This window comes from Oncorhynchus nerka, linkage group LG9a, assembly GCF_034236695.1.
Source record: "Oncorhynchus nerka isolate Pitt River linkage group LG9a, Oner_Uvic_2.0, whole genome shotgun sequence".
Lineage (NCBI taxonomy): Eukaryota > Metazoa > Chordata > Actinopteri > Salmoniformes > Salmonidae > Oncorhynchus > Oncorhynchus nerka.
Genome location: NC_088404.1, coordinates 53316809 through 53336745, shown reverse-complemented (window position 1 = coordinate 53336745; position 19937 = coordinate 53316809). Strand labels below are relative to the sequence as shown.

Below are 19937 nucleotides of genomic sequence, written 5' to 3'. Positions count from 1 at the left end.
TCTAACCACTAGGCTACCTGCCGACCAGACCATGATGGACCCTCCACCTCCAAATCGATCCCGCTCCAGAGTACAGGCCTCGGTGTAACGCTCATTCCTTCGACGATAAACGCGAATCCAACTATCACCCCTGGTGAGACAAAACCGCGACTCATTAGTGAAGAGCACTTTATGCCAGTCCTGTCTGGTCCAGTGACGGTGGGTTTGTGCCCATAGGTGAAGTTGTTACCTGTGATGTCTGGTGAGAACCTACCTTACAACAGGCCTACAAGCCCTCAGTCCAGCCTCTCTCAGCCTATTGCGGACAGTCTGAGCAATGTTGGAGGGATTGTGCGTTCCTGGTGTAACTCGGGCAATTGTTGTTGCCATCCTGTACCTGTCCCACAGGTGTGATGTTTGGATGTATCGATCCTGTGCAGGTGTTGTTACACGTGGTCTGCCGCTGCAAGGACTATCAGCTCTCCATCCTGTCTCCCTGTAGCGCTGTCTTAGGCATCTCGCAGTACGGACATTGCAATTTATTGCCCTGGCCACATCTGCAGTCCTCATGCCTCCTTGCAGCATGCCTAAGGCACGCTCACACATATGAGCAGGGACCCTGGGCAACTTTCTTTTGGTGTTTTTCAGAGTCAGTAGAAAGGCCTCTTTAGTGTCCTAAGTTTTCATAACTGTGACCTTAATTGCCTACCGTCTGTAAGCCGTTCCACAGGTGCATGTTCATTGAACAAGCATGGGAAACAGTGTATAAAGCCTTTACAATGAAGATCTGTTATTTGGATTTTTACGAATTATCTTTGAAAGACCTGAAAAAGAGATGTTTGTTTTTTTGTTGAGTTTATATAACGTAGGTACATGACGTAATAACGCCGCATAACATTTTGGCAAGGAAAATATAGGATATCGGTATCGGCCAAGAATTTAATGTTGGTGCATCACATATACATACATGCATACATACTACATACATATCGTTCAAAAGTTTGGGGTCACTTAGAAAGGTCCTTGTTTTCCATGAAAACATACATGAAATGAGTTGCAAAATTAATAGGAAATATAGTCAAGACGTTGACAAGGTTATAAATAATGATTTTTAATTGAAATAATTGTGTCCTTCAAACTTTGCTTTTCTCAAAGAATCTTCCATTTGCAGCAATTACAGCCTTGCAGACCTTTGGCTTCTAGTTGTCAATTTGTTGAGGTAATCTGAAGAGATTTCACCCCATGATTCCTGAAGCACCTCCCACAAGTTGGATTGGCTTGATGGGCACTAGTTACGTACCATATGGTCAAGCTGCTCCCACAACAGCTCAATAGGGTTGAGATCCGGTGACTGCTGGCCACTCCATTATAGACAGAATACCAGCTGACCGCTTCTTCCCTAAATAGTTATGGCATAGTTTGGAGCTGTGCTTTGAGTCATTGTCCTGTTGTAGGAGGAAATTGTCTCCAATTAAGCGCTGTCCACAGGGTATGGCATGGCGTTGCAAAATGAGTGATAGCCTTCCTTCTTCAAGATCCCTTTTACCTGTCCAAATCTACCACCAAAGCACCCCCAGACCATCACATTGCCTCCACCATGCTTGACAGATAGCATCAAGCACTCCTCCAGCATCTATTCATTTTTTCTGCGTCTCACGAATGTTCCTCTTTGTGATCCGAACACATCCAATCTTAGATTTGTCTGTCAAAAACACTTTTTTCCCAATCTTCCTCTGTCCAGTGTCTGTGTTCTTTTCACCATCTTAATCGTTTCTTTTTATTGGCCAGTCTGAGAGATGGCTTTTTCTTTGCAACTCTGCCTAGAAGGCCAGCATCCCGGAGTCACCTCTTCACTGTTGACATTGTGACTGATGTTTTGTGTCTACTATTTAATGAAGCTGCCAGTTGAGGGGTCTGTTTCTCAAACTCGATTCTCTAATGTGCCTTTCCAAATCATGTCCAATCAATTCAATTTACAACAGGTGAACTCCAAGTTGTAGAAACATCTCAAGGAATATCAATGGAAACAGGATGCACCTGAGCTCAATTTCGAGTCTCATACCAAAGGGTGCGAATACTTATGTAAATAAGGTATTTGTTTATACATTTGCAAAAACTTTTAACTTTGTAATTATGGGGTATTGTGTGAAGATTGCTGAGGAACATTTTTAAAAATGTAATCTGTTTTAGAATAAGGCTGTAACGTAACACAATGTGGGAAAAGGGAAGGGGTCTGAATAGGTTAACAAATGCACTGTATACAATGTCTGTATCAAATGTCTTCGAGTGATGGACTGTGCCTTCTCCCTGGCCTCTGCGATGGATTAGTCCAAAGAGACTGGCACGAATCAGACAATTGTATTGTGCACCATAAGAAAAAAAATAAGGATTGCGACTGCTCTACTAAAGAAATCTCAATCTCGGTCGACCAACAGCTTAATGACCAAACAATAAACGAGTCGACTAAATGGGGTCAGCCCTTAACGTGTATGGTTTGTTAAACTTTGTCATTTTCTTTGCTTGGCATACATTTGAAAGTGAAAAAGTGAGTCTCAGCGTCACTCTGTTACTGTGGAATTGCCCCCATGTTGAAGGACAGTGATACTTCAGGATGTCGGTTGGTCTTGTGCTTGGATTTTTGTACAAGCCATAGTCAAAGGTCCAGTGTGTTTAACACACAAATATATCTTGGTAATAGATTTGAAACAGCCTAGCTGTAATTCTATAGGGAACAGTATAAATGCATTAGTATCAGCTAGTTTTTAGTCGTGCAGACGTTTCCATTAGCTATGGACATCGCTCACTAAATGCAGAACAAATGCCTGTCAGACCACCTCATGGTTGTGAAATGTTCCTGGTGATGTCTGTATTGTGACTTGCGGTCTTTTCCCATCCTTTCCCAGGTGTTTGAAGAAGCAGAACTCCCGTCTGACCTGTTGACACCAGAGCTGAACTACAAACGCTGTGTACATGGCACCCTCCAGTTGACACCATGGCCCAGATATCCAGTGGTAATGGGTTCAAGCTGGATGTGGCCCAGCCAAAGGGGGTTGTGGGTAAGGAGGAGGCCCTTCGTATGGAGGCGGAGGCCTTAGCGAAACTACAAATGGAGAAGAGACAGACGCTCCCAGCGACCTCGTCTTCCACCTCTTCTGCTTCCTCACAAAACAAACTTCATCCCGCCGCCGCTCCCAGGCCTACTCCTTCCTCCAGCAACCGACTGGAGAAGGATCTCATCGTCTTCCCCGAGGCCAAGAAGCAGGTAGAGAAGGACAAGTTCCGGGACATCGACGTCGACAAGCTGACCAACCAGGAGCTAGAGAAGCTCCTGCTGGACGACAGCTTCGGGGCCAACAGCAGCAAGGCCTCGCGGCCCTCCTTGCTGCTGGGGTTCAACCTCAGCGCTTCTTACCCGGGGGGCCACGCCACCTGCAACCCCTCGCCCTTCCACAGCGGCCAGTGGACGCCCTCCATGCTCTCCACCCCCTCCAGTTCGGGCGTGTCCACACCCACCCACCAGCAGGCTCCCATGTTCCCTTCTGCTCCGTTCCCTAACCCCGAGAACTTCTCCTTCCACAATGGCTTTTCACCGGCCATGCCGCCCTACATAGGCCTGCCCGGCCCGCAGGCCTCATTCATGGCCTTCACTCCCATCCAGCAGCCCGGGGCCATGGTGTTCCAGCAGCCCACCGTCACCCTGGAGATGGCCAAGCTCTTCGACAAGATCCACAGTACCTCGGAATACTTGAAGAACGGCAGGTCGGCCAGCACTGACCTGGATTCTTTGTCGACCAGCGTCGCGTCCCTGGCGCCCAACCCACCGCAATCTGCTGTGGAATCCCCTGCTTTCAGCCGCTTCGAGTGGCTGGACCTGGACCCACTCAACAAGCGCAAAGCTGAGGGCGAGGAGGGCTCCTCCCTGGCATCGCGCGGTACAGTAATGGTGGTGGGAGGACCAGCTGGAGGGGACCCCTGGGATGCCGTGCTGCTCGACGAGACAGAGGGCGTGGCTGATGGCAGCAGTCCACCCGTGGAGGTGACTGGTCAACTCGCGGGTCGCTCTCAGCCCCGGAGGTCGTCGACGGGGGCAGCGGTCACCAGGAACCACTCCCTTAACATCCCAGCGTCCTCATCCCAGCAAAAGCCAAACAATCAGGTACGTCTAGTCATCTAACGTTAAAAATAAATTATACAATCTCTCTCCTAAGCAAATCTGTACACTACCATACCACAACCTAAACAGGCAGTCATAACACAGCCAAAACAACCAAGTTTTACCATGGCTCATTCAAAATAACCCAACGTAATTAACGCCTAAACAAATGGGTATGATTGTAGCTGAACCAAAAATATCAAAGGGTTCATCAAAAGCCTAGCCAAAACAACCAGGTCAAGTCTCACATCAATGACATCATACAGGCACTGCGAAAACATCCATTTTGGTTTCCAAAGCACATACCTGTAGCCAAGTAAATGTTCCACCTTGCAATGCCCACACCTTGTGACGGCGATTCTAAGCCAGCAGTAGCGGAAAATATTGTTCTGGCAATTCTAACATATATAAAATGCTATGGGAGGAAGGTGTTTTATATTCGATTTACATTTGTATCACAAACAATACAAATAAAAAAAATGCAATTTAAAATTTTTAGGACATTTTTATACCTATACATGCCTCCTGTAAGACCTGATGATCCTGGAAGCGTACATGATACAGACAACATCTTGGTGACATTATACCCCTTATATTGTGTGCTCTCCAATATGGTGTATGTTTAGCTTCTAAAATAAAAATATTCACATTAATTTATACAACGCAAAACTGTTCTTTTACGGGGTTTTTTTCCATCACTGTCACAACCCTGTGTGTGTGTGTGTGTGTGTGTGTCGCCCAAGCCTGTCTGCCTCGCTGCCAGGCAGCAGTACTTAGTGTTGGTATAGCCTAAGCAGGGACAAGATCATACAGCTCCCAAACATGCCCCACGGCGGACTCATCTGACAAGCCCCAGAGCGACCCACTGTTGCCATGGCAGCATGCGCTCTCATTTAGGCCGAGTGTGAGACTGAGTGTGGCCGGGCGAAGCACTACTATCAACCAGCGGGGCCAGCACAGAGTTACCTTCTACAGACCCAGTCACCCCTTTATCGGTTTACAGCCCCATAGTAAACTTTCATCACATGTGTGTTTGTGGGGGGCTAAGGTGCAAATCTATCGTTCTGCCCCTGAACAAGGAAATTATCCCACTGTTCCTAGACCGTCATTGAAAATAAGAATTAGTTCTTAACTGACTTGCCTAGTTAAATAAAGGTATAATTTAAAAAATGAAATCTGTAAGGTCCCTTAGTTGAGCAGTTAATTTCAAACACAGATTAAACCACAAAGATGCCCCTCAGAGAATGGCACTTATTGGTAGATGGGCAAAAATACAAAAGCAGACATTGAATATCCCTTTGTGCTTGGTGAAGTTATGAATTACTTTTTGGATGGTGTACCAATACACCCAATCACTACAAAGACACAGGTGTCCTTCCTAACTCAGTAGCATGAGAGGAAGGAAACCGCTCAGGGATTTCACCATGAGGTCAATGGTGACTTTAAAACAGTTACAGAATTGAATGGCTGTGATAGGATGCATCAACAACATTGTAGTGACTACACAATACTAACCTAAATGACAGAGTGAAAAGCAAGCCTGTACAGAATAAAAAATATTCCAAAACATGCATCCTGTTTGCAATAAGGCACAAAAGTAAACCTGCCAAAAATGATTGTCCTGAATACAAAGCGTTATGTTTGGGGCAAACACAGCACATCACTGAGTGCCACTCTTCATATTTTCAATCTGTATCATGTTATGGGTATGCTTGTAATGGGCGAGGAATAACAAGTTTTTTTAGGATAAAAAATAAACGGAATAGAGCTAATCACAGGCAACATCCTAGAGGAAAACCTGGTTCAGTTTGCATTCCAACAGACACTGGGAGACAAATTCACCTTTCAGCAGAACAATAACTTAAAACACAAGGCCAAATATACACTGGAGTTGCTTACCAAGACAACATTTAATGTTCCTGAGTGGCCTAGTTACAGTTTTGACTTAAATCAGCTTGAAAATCTATGGCAAGACTTGAAATGGATTGTGATCCACAACCAAAATAATAATGTGCAAATATTGTACAGTCCAGGTGTGCAAAGCCGGAGACTTACCCAGAAAGACTCACATCTGTAATCGCTGCCAAAGGTGACTAACATGTATTGACTCAAAGTTTCACCATTTTAAAATGAGAGTTCAGTTCACGCGACAGGGTTTCCGTTAAAATGTCTTCTAATGAAAGCAACAAAATAACAAAGGCTTTACAATGATGGTGAAACCTTGGATACATCTGGGGGTTAAGTGGGTTTAAATCTTCAAGGATGTCACAGGGAGTGCACAGAAGAATGTCAAAATGCTGAATTTTAGCGCTTTATCAAGTCTCTGAATATTAAAACAATCCGTTTTTTTAAAAACATTCTATGTGGTCTAAAGATATCAAAGGGACACAAAGGTGAATTGGTTGGTGGAACTAACCATAACCGAAGGCCTCCTCAGCCCTCTTCTAATCTTATCCTCCATTTGAAAAGCTTTAAAACACCTCTGTGCGCCTCTGCATGAAAATCTGTAATTAATTCATCTGTAAATTCTGCAATTAAGAGCAAATTATAACCATGAGTCTTCTGCTGCGTTCTGTTCTTTCATACACTCTGTGGTGGTGGATAGATAGGCCTACAGAGTGACCTATATGGCTAAAAGTAAACTCGGTGACTCAAGTCAATTATCTCGGTCTTCTCCACCTTTCACCCTGTTTAGTCATGACAAACAGGAAGTGCCTTGTGGGTGGAAATTGTAGTTGAGAGCCAGACACTAACGGAATCCTCTGAATCAGCTGATTTAAGTCCTAGATGATAACAACAACCGCATCCTTTGTTGAAAAAGGACATTTCTATAATGCCACAGTGGAGGTTAGGACAGAGGAATCACTAACTTTCTGATTTGAAAGAGGAAGTCTAACTTTACTTGGTTCACTGGTTCTCCTGACGTAGCTTACTCTAGAAAGTGTAAACCAGGAAGAATCAAATTCAATTGTGACTTTCATTTACATTTACATTTAAGTCATTTAGCAGACGCTCTTATCCAGAGCGACTTACAAATTGGTGCATTCACCTTATGACATCCAGTGGAGCAGCAACTTTACAATAGTGCATCTAAATCTTTTAAGGGGGGGTGAGAAGGATTACTTTATCCTATCCTAGGTATTCCTTAAAGAGGTGGGGTTTCAGGTGTCTCCGGAAGGTGGTGATTGACTCCGCTGTCCTGGCGTCGTGAGGGAGTTTGTTCCACCATTGGGGGGCCAGAGCAGCGAACAGTTTTGACTGGGCTGAGCGGGAACTGTACTTCCTCAGTGGTAGGGAGGCGAGCAGGCCAGAGGTGAATGAACGCAGTGCCCTTGTTTGGGTGTAGGGCCTGATCAGAGCCTGGAGGTACTGAGGTGCCGTTCCCCTCACAGCTCCGTAGGCAAGCACCATGGTCTTGTAGCGGATGCGAGCTTCAACTGGAAGCCAGTGGAGAGAGCGGAGGAGCGGGGTGACGTGAGAGAACGTGGGAAGGTTGAACACCAGACGGGCTGCGGCGTTCTGGATGAGTTGTAGGGGTTTAATGGCACAGGCAGGGAGCCCAGCCAACAGCGAGTTGCAGTAATCCAGACGGGAGATGACAAGTGCCTGGATTAGGACCTGCGCCGCTTCCTGTGTGAGGCAGGGTCGTACTCTGCGGATGTTGTAGAGCATGAACCTACAGGAACGGGCCACCGCCTTGATGTTAGTTGAGAACGACAGGGTGTTGTCCAGGATCACGCCAAGGTTCTTAGCGCTCTGGGAGGAGGACACAGTGGAGTTGTCAACCGTGATGGCGAGATCATGGAACGGGCAGTCCTTCTCCGGGAGGAAGAGCAGCTCCGTCTTGCTGAGGTTATGACAGAGCCAAGTGACTTGGTGTATAGCGAGAATAGGAGATGGCCTAGAACAGAGCCCTGGGGGACACCAGTGGTGAGAGCACGTGGTGAGGAGACGGATTCTCGCCACGCCACCTGGTAGGAGCGACCTGTCAGGTAGGACTCAATCCAAGCGTGGGCCGCGCCGGAGATGCCCAACTCGGAGAGGGTGGAGAGGAGGATCTGATGGTTCACAGTATCGAAGGCAGCCGATAGGTCTAGAAGGATGAGAGCAGAGGAGAGAGAGTTAGCTTTAGCAGTGCGGAGCGCCTCCGTGATACAGAGAAGAGCAGTCTCAGTTGAATGACTAGTCTTGAAACCTGACTGATTTGGATCAAGAAGGTCATTCTGAGAGAGATAGCGGGAGAGCTGGCCAAGGACGGCACGTTCAAGAGTTTTGGAGAGAAAAGAAAGAAGGGATACTGGTCTGTAGTTGTTGACATCGGAGGGATCGAGTGTAGGTTTTTTCAGAAGGGGTGCAACTCTCGCTCTCTTGAAGACGGAAGGGACGTAGCCAGCGGTCAGGGATGAGTTGATGAGCGAGGTGAGGTAAGGGAGAAGGTCTCCGGAAATGGTCTGGAGAAGAGAGGAGGGGATAGGGTCAAGCGGGCAGGTTGTTGGGCGGCCGGCCGTCACAAGACGCGAGATTTCACCTGGAGAGAGAGGGGAGAAAGAGGTCAGAGCACAGGGTAGGGCAGTGTGAGCAGAACCAGCGGTGTCGTTTGACTTAGCAAACGAGGATCGGATGTCGTCGACCTTCTTTTCAAAATGGTTGACGAAGTCATCTGCAGAGAGGGAGGAGGGGGAGGGGGAGGGGGATTCAGGAGGGAGGAGAAGGTGGCAAAGAGCTTCCTAGGGTTAGAGGCAGATGCTTGGAATTTAGAGTGGTAGAAAGTGGCTTTAGCAGCAGCGACAGAAGAGGAAAATGTAGAGAGGAGGGAGTGAAAGGATGCCAGGTCCGCAGGGGAGGCGGTTTTCCTCCATTTCCGCTCGGCTGCCCGGAGCCCTGTTCTGTGAGCTCGCAATGAGTCGTCGAGCCACGGAGCGGGAGGGGAGGACCGAGCCGGCCTGGAGGATAGGGGACATAGAGAGTCAAAGGATGCAGAAAGGGAGGAGAGGAGGGTTGAGGAGGCAGAATCAGGAGATAGGTTGGAGAAGGTTTGAGCAGAGGGAAGAGATGATAGGATGGAAGAGGAGAGAGTAGCGGGGGAGAGAGAGCGAAGGTTGGGACGGCGCGATACCATCCGAGTAGGGGCAGTGTGGGAAGTGTTGCATGAGAGCGAGAGGGAAAAGGATACAAGGTAGTGGTCGGAGACTTGGAGGGGAGTTGCAATGAGGTTAGTGGAAGAACAGCATCTAGTAAAGATGAGGTCGAGCGTATTGCCTGCCTTGTGAGTAGGGGGGGAAGGTGAGAGGTCAAAAGAGGAGAGGAGTGGAAAGAAGGAGGCAGAGAGGAATGAGTCAAAGGTAGGCGTGGGGAGGTTAAAGTCGCCCAGAACTGTGAGAGGTGAGCCGTCCTCAGGAAAGGAGCTTATCAAGGCATCAAGCTCATTGATGAACTCTCCGAGGGAACCTGGAGGGCGATAAATGATAAGGATGTTAAGCTTGAAAGGGCTGGTAACTGTGACAGCATGGAATTCAAAGGAGGCGATAGACAGATGGGTAAGGGGAGAAAGAGAGAATGACCACTTGGGAGAGATGAGGATCCCGGTGCCACCACCCCGCTGACCAGAAGCTCTCGGGTGTGCGAGAACACGTGGGCGGACGAAGAGAGAGCAGTAGGAGTAGCAGTGTTATCTGTGGTGATCCATGTTTCCGTCAGTGCCAAGAAGTCGAGGGACTGGAGGGAGGCATAGGCTGAGATGAACTCTGCCTTGTTGGCCGCAGATCGGCAGTTCGAGGCTACCGGAGACCTGGAACTCCACGTGGGTCGTGCGCGCTGGGACCACCAGATTAGGGTGGCCGCGGCCACGCGGTGTGGAGCGTTTGTATGGTCTGTGCAGAGAGGAGAGAACAGGGATAGACAGACACATAGTTGACAGGCTACAGAAGAGGCTACGCTAATGCAAAGGAGATTGGAATGACAAGTGGACTACACGTCTTGAATGTTCAGAAAGTTGAGCTTACGTAGCAAGAATCTTATTGACTAAAATGATTAAAAATGATACAGTACTGCTGAAGTAGGCTAGCTGGCAGTGGCTGCGTTGACTTTGTAGGCTAGCTGGCAGTGGCTGCGTTGTTGATTCGGGGGCTAGCTGGCAAGCTAGCAGTGTTGATTACGTTACGTTGCGTTAAAAGAACGACAATAGCTGGCTAGGTAACCTAGAAAATCGCTCTAGACTACACAATTATCTTTGATACAGAGACGGCTATGTAGCTAGCTATGTAGCTAGCTACGATCAAACAAATCAAACCGTTGTATTGTAATGAAATGAAAATGTGATACTACCTGTGGAGCGAAGCGGAATGCGACCGGGTTGTTGAGTGCGGAAGTTCTATTCGGTAGACGTTGGCTAGCTGTTGGCTAGCTAGCAGTGTCTCCTACGTTAAGGACGACAAATAGCTGGCTAGCTAACCTCGGTAAATTAAGATAATCACTCTAAAACTACACACTCTAAACTACACAATTATCTTGGATACGAAGACAGCAAAGACAACTATGTAGCTAGCTAACACTACACTAATCAAGTCGTTCAGTTGAGGGTAATAGTTTCTACAGTGCTGCTATTCTTATTGACTAAAATTATTAAAAATGATACAGTACTGCTGAAGTAGGCTAGCTGGCAGTGGCTGCGTTGTTGATTCAGGGGCTAGCTGGCTAGCTAGCAGTGTTGATTACGTTACGTTGCGTTAAAAGAACGACAATAGCTGGCTAGGTAACCTAGAAAATCGCTCTAGACTACACAATTATCTTTGATACAGAGACGGCTATGTAGCTAGCTATGTAGACGGTGGGCGTTAGCTAGCTGGCTAGCTGCTGGGCAGATAGCAGTGTAGACTGCGTTAGGACGACGAAATACGATAATTACGCAATTATCTTTGATACAAAGACGGCTATGTAGCTAGCTAAGAAGAAATTGCTAAGATTAGACAAATCAAACCGTTGTACTATAATGAAATGTAATGAAATGTAATGAAAAGTTATACTACCTGCAGACCGAAGTGCAGATGCGACTGCTCGCTCCAACCCGGAATATGCGCCGAATACAACAGGTGTAGACTTTACCATAAAATGCTTACTTTCGTGCCCTTTCCCAACAATGCAGAGTTAAAAAGTAAGAAAAGTTGCTAATAAAAATAGAAAAATAATAACAGCATAACTAACAATAATGAGACTATATAGGAGTACCAGTACCAAATCAATGTGCAGGGGTATGAGGTAGTTGAGGTAATATGTACTTGTAGGTAGGGGTAAAAGTGACTAGGTAATGAGTATAGATAAGAGTAGAAACAGCGTACAGTGCATTCGGGAAGTAGTCAGACCTCTTGACTTCTCCCACATTTTGTTACGTTACTGCCTTTTTCTAAATTGGATTAAATAGTTTTTCCCCCCTCATCAATCTACATACAATACCCAATAATGACAAAGTAAAAACAGGTTTGTAAAATAAAAATACCTTATTTACTTAAGGCGGCAAGTAGCCTAGTGGTTAGAGCATTCCCCAAGCATTCCCCAAGCGGACAAGGTAAAAATCTGTCATTCTGCCCCTGACAAAGGCAGTTATCACACTGTTCCTAGGCCGTCATTGTAAATAAGAATTTGTTATTAACTGACTTGCATATGAAAAGTATTCAGTATTTACTGAGAGACTTGCTATGAGTTCAGGTGCATCCTGTTTCCATTGATCATCCTTGAGATGTTTCTACAACTTGATTGGAGTCCACCTGTGGTAAATTCAATTGATTGGACATTATTTGGAAAGGCACACACCTGTCTATACAAGGTCCCACAGTTGACAGTGCATGTCAGAGCTAAAACCAAGTCATGAGGTCGAAGGAATTGTCTGTAGAGCTCAGAGACAGGCTTGTGTCGAGTCACAGATCTGGAGAAAGGTACCAAAACATTTCTGCAGCATTAAAGGTCCCCAAGAACACAGTGGCCTCCATCATTCTTAAATGGAAGAAGTTTGGAACCACCAAGACTTTTCTTAGAGCTGGCCACCTGGACAAACTGAGCAATCGGGGAAGAAGGTCCTTGGTCATCTCTGCAGCACTCCACCAATCAGGCCTTTATGGTCGAGTGGCCAGACAGAAGCCACTCCTAAGTAAAAGGCACATGACAGCCCACTTGGAGTTTGCCAAAAGGCACCTAAAGGATTCTGACCATGAGAAATGAGACTCTCTGGTCTGATGAAACCAAGATTGTACTTATTTGGCCTGAATGCAAAGTGTCACTTCTGTAGGAAACATTGCACCATCCCTATGGTGAAGAATGGTGGTGACAGCATCATGCTGTGGGTATGGTTTTCAGGTACTGGGAGACTAGTCAAGAACGAGGCAAAGATGAATGGAGCAAAGTACAGAGAGATCCTTGATGAAAACCTGCTCCAGAGCGCTCAGGACCTCCGACTGGGGCGAAGGTTCACCTTCCAACAGGACAACGACCCTAAACACACAGCCAAGACAATGCAGGAGTGTCTTCGGCACAAGTCTCTGAATGTCCTTGAGTGGCCCAGCCAGAGCCCGGACTGTGCAACCTGACAGAGCTTGAGAGGATCTGCAGGGAAGAATGGGAGAAACTCTCCAAGTACAGGTGTGCCAAGCTTGTAGCTTCATACCCAAGAAAACTCCAGGCTGTGAAGTACTGAGTAAAGGGTCTGAATACTTATGTAAATGTGATATTTCAGTTTTTTTTAAAGTTTTTTAATAAGGCTGTAATGTAACAAAATGTGGGAAAAGTCAATGAGGTCTGAATACTTTCCGAATGCACTGTATGTGGAGAGTGTGAAGTTGTGAGTGAGCATGTGGACGTGTTTAAAACACACTTTTTAGCTTTGCTTTTCCTTTGGGTGTTTAGCCGGTCAGTTTTTTTAATTAGATTTTTACCCTCTTATGTGAGTTGTGTAGTAAATATTTCAGCTTTATTTTAATTTTTTTTTGTTTTGTTTGTATTTTCCTGTAACGCACATTGTGTTGCATTCCATGTCTTAAATGTGCTGTATGAATAACGCTTGATATGATTTATACTAACGGGACATTTTGTTAGTCCCCACAAGGTCAAATGCTATTTCTAGGAGGTTTAGGGATAAGGTAGAATAAGGGTTAGTTTTAGGGGTTACGGTTAGGTTTTGGGGTTAGGGGAGGACCCAATAAGGTTACTTAAACGAGTGTGTGAGTGGAGTCCAGTCAGTGTAAGGTTGAGGAAAGTAGAATAGGCTCATGTCAATGGAAGTCTACAGTATTAGCAAACCACTAAAAACCTGGGCCAGCGATGAAGGTACCATTTTCTAGGACTGTATATACAGGCAGCAGACCGGCACAAGCCTTGGACCATGAAGTGGTGTACTGTACCATTTTAAGACCGACCCAAGACAGAGGAGCTGTTAAGCAGACCGGACCTGACTCAGAACAGTAGGGTGACTAGACCAAAGCGAACCAGAACAGAAGAATGACGTGAATGGTGTGAGTCACATGGGCCATACTCATCCCCTCAGGCTCCAGTACACCCCCCCACCCCCCCCATTAAAAGTGGCTCAGAGGATGAAATGGAGAAAACAAAGACAGGACTGTCTAACTGTACAGCCTGGTGTCTGTCCTGCAGTGTGTGTGTGTGTGTGTGTGTGTGTGTGTGTGATCATCTCCGCCTCATTGGATTATCTCTGCGTGTTTGTTTTCGATGAAAGGATCTTGTCTCAAAACACGAACACAGCTAATGCCTCTCACTCTTTTCCTGCCAACTGGAGACCTGGCTAGCTGGGATGTACAAGTTTTCTCGGAGAGCGAGAGATTGCCATCTGAGCCGTGTCAGAGCTACAAACACACTGATTTGTAGATATGTATCAGTTTCATGATATTTTATGTCAAAACAAGAATGTGTTAGTCTCTGTAAGAGTTCTCCGTAAAAATGGATCGTGTTGATTAGGCAACGCAATGGAAAACGTTTTAAAAACCTTTGCGATGAAAAAAAAATAGCATTTTTTTATTGGACTAGTCCAAGTAGTCCCTCCGTAGTTAAGTCCGTTTTCTTCCTTTTAGTGCCTAATGAACACAACCCTGATGCCTTTGCTTGTGGAGTGAAGTTTTTATAGGAACCGCTAAGCTGAGCAAAGTAGCTCATAAAATAATGCTAAATCTCCCGTCGTCATTGTCTCTCTTTTTGTTCTGGCCCCCGAAAATGACAAAACATAAAGAAGGCAGTCTGATCATTAACGTTGTACTTCTCATGTCAGCAATTACAAATAGACGCAGTCATGACATCCTATTAACATAAAACATCTGTAAAGATATGACTTTTTCTGAAAACAAAACTAACATTACATTTTTCCCCATGAAGTGTGTGTGTGTAGGCACTGTGTGTCGACTGTCGATCAGTGGGTGTTAAAATGTGTGTGTGTGTTTTGAATGTTTTTTATATATTTTTTTATATAAGGGTAGTTCCACGAAATGAGTCCCTTTTTAGGGTAGTGTAGCTTGTTGAACAAAAATGACCTGTGTTATTTCACAAAATGTTTACATTCTGTCATAAAGATTTAGATGCACTACTGTTCCACTGGATGTCATATGGTGAATGCACCAATTTGTAAGTCGCTCTGGATAAGAGCGTCTGCTAAATGACTTAAATGTTAAATGACGAGCACATGTTCAACTTAGGGGAAAACATGTTTTTTTTTTTACTATCGCAAGAGGTTAAATAAATCAAAGTGTCTGTAGTAAGTGCCAAGTAAAGTAAGTGATCATCACAATATTGACGATTTCATCTTAAATCAGCCATGAATGTCTTTGTGACAGTGGGAATGTAAGCTTTTTGTGTGCAACAGGGAGGGCAATTAAATGCCAGCTTCACCAAAACATGTACATTGTTAAGATTTCTAGCCTGTCTATTTATTTTGACGCGTTATGCTCCACCCATTCAGTTTTTCACCACGAAACACCAGAAGTTTGGGAAAGAGAGTAGAACACATGAAGTTTGTGTAGATCATGTTTAGATGGCTGTATTTTGCATAAACCTCAGCGTACGAGTCACTGAAGTAGAGAATGGGTCAAGAAGTGCTGTTACTTTGACAGTGGTAGCTATGCTGTGCAGTATGCCCCGAAAAGCTGTGCTCTGTTGGTGAAAAAGATGATTGATAACTTTTTTAATAAGTGCACTAGAAAGCACACGTTTTTTTTTTTTTATGTGTTTTTGTTTTCAAATGTCTGCAACAAGTAACAACACACATGGAACAACACACGAAAGTTACTCTGCATACCAGGCATTTTTGTAACCCTTCCCTATTCCCTCAGAGCAGAATCAAAGTCTTCCTCTGTGTGCATCGTGATGTCATTGAATTCCAACGCCTGTGTGTGCTTTTCTGCTGACTCACAGCAGACCAGGGAGAAGAGGCGGGATTTTAACTTGTAATTTCCTGTTGCACAGGAAACGCATTCTTAGCCCCAACTAGTTAGTCAAATTATGGGGCGTTCCTCCTGCCAGTTCCCGGCAGCTTTTTCACGGCATCCAGGAATCTCTGAACTCAATTCCTAGGGGGTCCTTTTAGTGTGTGTAGCTTTTCCCCACTAGGAAAAATTCACTTGATAGGATTCATTGCTTTCATATATCAAAATGTGTCTGTTATTTTAGCTGCCTGAATACACCTCACTTACTTAGCACAATGCACAGGACTAAATTAATCGAGCCTCCGTCAGTTTGTATAATGTGTAAATGTACACTCACCGGACAGTTTTTATTAGGTGCACCCTTCTAATACTGGGTCGGACCCCTCCTTTGCCTCCAGAACAGCCTCAATTATTCGGGGAATGGATTCTTCAAGTCGAAAACGTTCCACATAGATGTTGGTCCATGCTGATGCGATGGGATGGCGGTACACCACTGCCACCAGCCTAAACCGTTGACAGCAGGCAGGATGGGTCTATGGACTCATGATACTTATGCCAAATCCTGACTCTGCCATCAGCATGACACAGCAGGAACCAGGATTCATTGAACCAGTCAATGGTTTTCCACTCCTCAAGTGTTGGTGATCGCGTGCCCACTTGTTTTTAACTGATATTAGTGAAACCCGGTGTGGTCGTCTGCTGCAATAGCCCATCCGTGACAAGGATCGACGAGTTGTGCGTTCCGAGATGCCGATCTGCACTCCACTGTTGTACTGCACTGTTATTTGTCTGTTTGTTGCCCGCCTATTAACTTGCACGATTCTTGCCGCTCTCCTTCGATCTCTCTCACTAACGAGCTGTTTTCGCCCCCATGACTGCCGCTGACTGGATGTTTTTTTTGTTTGTCGCACCATTCTCTGTCCACCCTAGACACTGTCGTGAGTGAAAAGCCCAGTAGGCCGGACATTTCTGAGATACTGGAACCGGCGCAACAGGCACCGGCGATCAGACCCCACTCAGTCACTTGTTTTGCCCATTCTAACGTTCAATCGAACAGTAACTGAATGCCTCGATGCCTGTCTGCCTGCTTTATACAGCAAGCCACGGCCTCGCGACTCACTGTCTGTAGGAGTGATCCATTTTATGTGAATGGGGGGGGGGTGAGTGTATACGTGCGTAGGTCCAATTAGGTGTTAAGGTCTTACTGCAATTGTACTTTTTGTATTTAATGTGTACCTTTCCTAAACTAATACCAATTTAATTCCAGTTCCATATTAATTTAACACCAGTAAATTGTCTCTCGCACCTACTTCTTCTTCTTGTTTTGCTCACCATTTTGTCCCCTTTGCTTTGTCTCATTGTCTCGCAGCACGATAAGGGAAGTGGGAAAGCACTGGCAAAGTACACCGCCCTGGAGGAAAAGGAAGCCCAGAACCTGGAAGTTGTAGCCTTCTGTGAAGACGTAGCAATGTAAGCTGTGTGTGTGTGTTCAGTATGTGTGTGTTCTGAGCACACACTTAGTACTGTGTGAGTGTGCGCAAAGGAGTGTGCGCGCTCACAGTACTGTGTGTGTGTGCTGTAATTGCGTGTTTGTGTGACTGGGTGTGCAGCCTCACTCCAGTCCTCTGGGTGGAGTGATGATGTAGCTTGGCTCTGGAAATCGCTCTCCAGTATGGTAACATAACATCACCAACAAAGCAGTGCACCACACACACACACACAGCGTAAAAGCTGCCCCATCTACCCCCATCCCTAATGGGAAAGCCATCGTTATAGACCACGACGAGTCTTCACATGTAATTGAGAGTAATCTCGATGACAGTTCAGTAAGCATCAATACATTAGATCCTGAGTAAGTATTCAATTCCGTTCAGTAATGCTTTATTGGCAGAAAACGCAGTACATGTGCAGCAAAAATCGCCAAAGCAGAAGAGTTTTAGAAGAACTTTAGATCCCATAAGGAAGTACGGGAGGGGGAAGTTAAGTAGGAGAACTAATCACAGGTATTTAGTCAGTCTGTTATCTACTAGTTTCTGCATCTGCATGTGTAATAGGCCAGCAAACTTCCAGATTTGCAAACTAAGGTAATAAAAAGTAGAGAATCAATTCTATGTAAAGGTGACGTACTAGATTTCAATTGGCTGATTTGTTTTGTTTTTTCAGACTGAGGTCAAAGTTCGCCCACGATGACCTCCACACCAACCCGGGGTACGTGCTGAGCGCGGTGATCCCCCAGAGGGACGGGGGAGGGGACAACGGCTGCAGCGTCAAGGTGTCCATCGAGATCTCTGAGTCCCAGGAGCCTGTCACTTTTACCTGCGACGGTGAGCACATATCACAACACCCTTATGAGGTTTGCTAAATTCTGAAACCTCTGTTGGAGAATTCCAGGATTCGGGCGAGAACACGTAGAGGCACAATCCTCCAAATGGGATTTCTGGATAACCGAGGGATTTTGGGAAAGTTTCTAAAATGTTGCAACCCTAACTCATACAGAGGTGCGCAGTGTCCTCAACCCTGGACCCTGGGTGTGCAGGTTGGTTGCTAAGATACCTTTATAACCATAAAAGTAGGTTATTACTACATGCAATGACCTCAAGGGGCTTCTTTAGAATGGAGCTCTCCCAGGTCTAATTGACCCAACTGCAACAAAAATCGGAGGCATTTCCCCTTTAAAACAGAGCTCTTCAGATGACAGATAAGACTACTGGGCCAGAGGTCCAAAAGAGGAAGCAGCATTCGGGACAGCTAGTTTTTTTTTCTTTCTTTTTTTCCCTTTTTTCTTTGTGGAAACACACCACATTCCCTCTCCTCACAAATAAAAGGTTGTGCCACTGCCCTGGAGCAGCTATGTCGGCCAAAGGGCTTCTCTATATTATGTTCACTCATTCGCCCACTGGGCTTTTGGTTCGATCTCAGGGGTTGCGTTGTCATTGTCTGACCCCAGGTTTGTAGCGCCGCCCCTGGATCCACCCCTCCAATGCCAGTCACTGATCTCTCTTGGCCTGGCCCAATGTGACCAAGTTCTCTAATGGAGTCTGCTCTGAACTCCCTGGGTCCTGGCAGCGAATCAACACCAGCCTTTTGTGTGTGGATTCTATCTATCCTTAATTGCTTTTTTATTTGAAAACCAAACTGGTATTGCTTGCTCGTTCCTGTGTGTGTGTGTGTGGCCAGTCCCACTAACCCAGTCTCTCTGTAACCACACCAACTGGTCATGCTGCCTCTTCTTTCTCATGTACTGTACAGCCAGGCCTGATTCGCTGTACAGTACAGATTCCCCCCAGGGTTGTATGTCGGCAGACAGGAACAATGGCCTTCAGTTCTCTCTTTTAGGAGTGGGGGGAAGTGTACGGAGGGAACAAGAGCAGGCTGAAAATATATTTTCTTTCCCTCTTTCTCTTTCTTGTGTAGTAATCTGTCGCGTTTCTCTCTCGGTCTTCAGACAGGCCCCTCTGTTCCACTTCCACCGGCATTCCACCAGCTTCCTAAATTTGGCGTGTGGAAAAATCTCCCGGGGTGAACAAAAACGCATTCCCAGATGACTCTTTCCCCAACTGCTACTGTTAAAGCTTCTCTGCTCCCCTCTGACACTCTTACTGTATTTAACAGCCAGACAGAGCTGAGCTAGCTTCTGTTACCGGGGAGGGGAAAAAAACGATTAGTTCTTTCTTAGGCTAGAATCTTCACCTGCAAGATTTAGGTTAGAGATTCCTTGCATACCTTGGCGTGGGGAGAGAGCAATCCCAGGGAACTGGCCGAGGTGGATGTCTGGTGGCTTTGAGTGTGTTGGATGTCACCTTAGTTAAAGCCCTCGTTTTTAGCTCTGTCTGCTGCAGTTCTCTGATCTGAAAGGCCCCGCTCTCTTTGTCTTGTGTTCTCTCTCTTGCCATCATACTGTCTCTCTCTCACTGTCTTGCTTTCCCTTATGTTCTCTCTCTTGCTATGTTGCTCTCTTTTTTTCTCTTTAACTGCCTTTTTAAATGTGATGAAGAAGTAGACAGTAAAACGCAGAAATGGAGTTAAATTCCTCGTATTGATGATGAGAAATGCAGTTGTTCCTGACCCCGTTGGTGCTGAGGTAATACATCTGGGTTCTGCTTTGCCCTGGCAGGATCGCCCTGGACCTGGCTCCTTCCTGGTGGCTGATTGGATGTGAGCCCTCAATTGACATCACTCATTGGCTGGGTATTCAAGTGCTAGCTAATGAGTTGCTAGCATCCTGCTGTGTTTCGAGACTAGTATTGTAATCGTAGACACCAGTCCTGCCCTAAAAATTGTCAGACTCCAACCACCCTAGTCATAGACTGTTCTCTCTGCTACCGCACGGCAAGTGGTACTGGTCCAAGAGGCTTCTAAACAACTACCCCCAAGCCTTAAGACTACTGAACATC

General features: G+C 45.8%; 1 protein-coding gene across 1 annotated transcript in view; it reads left to right on the top strand.

Moving 5' to 3' along the window:
* The window catches only part of LOC115134515 (phosphatidylinositol 4-phosphate 3-kinase C2 domain-containing subunit alpha-like), a 56083-nt gene that overhangs the window by 5408 nt on the left and 30738 nt on the right, over positions 1 to 19937 (top strand). Inside the window, 3 exon segments of the mRNA XM_029668574.2 lie at positions 2883 to 4135; positions 16913 to 17013; positions 17707 to 17867. Coding sequence (XP_029524434.2) covers positions 2972 to 4135; positions 16913 to 17013; positions 17707 to 17867 — 1426 coding nt within the window. The 5' untranslated portion in view covers positions 2883 to 2971.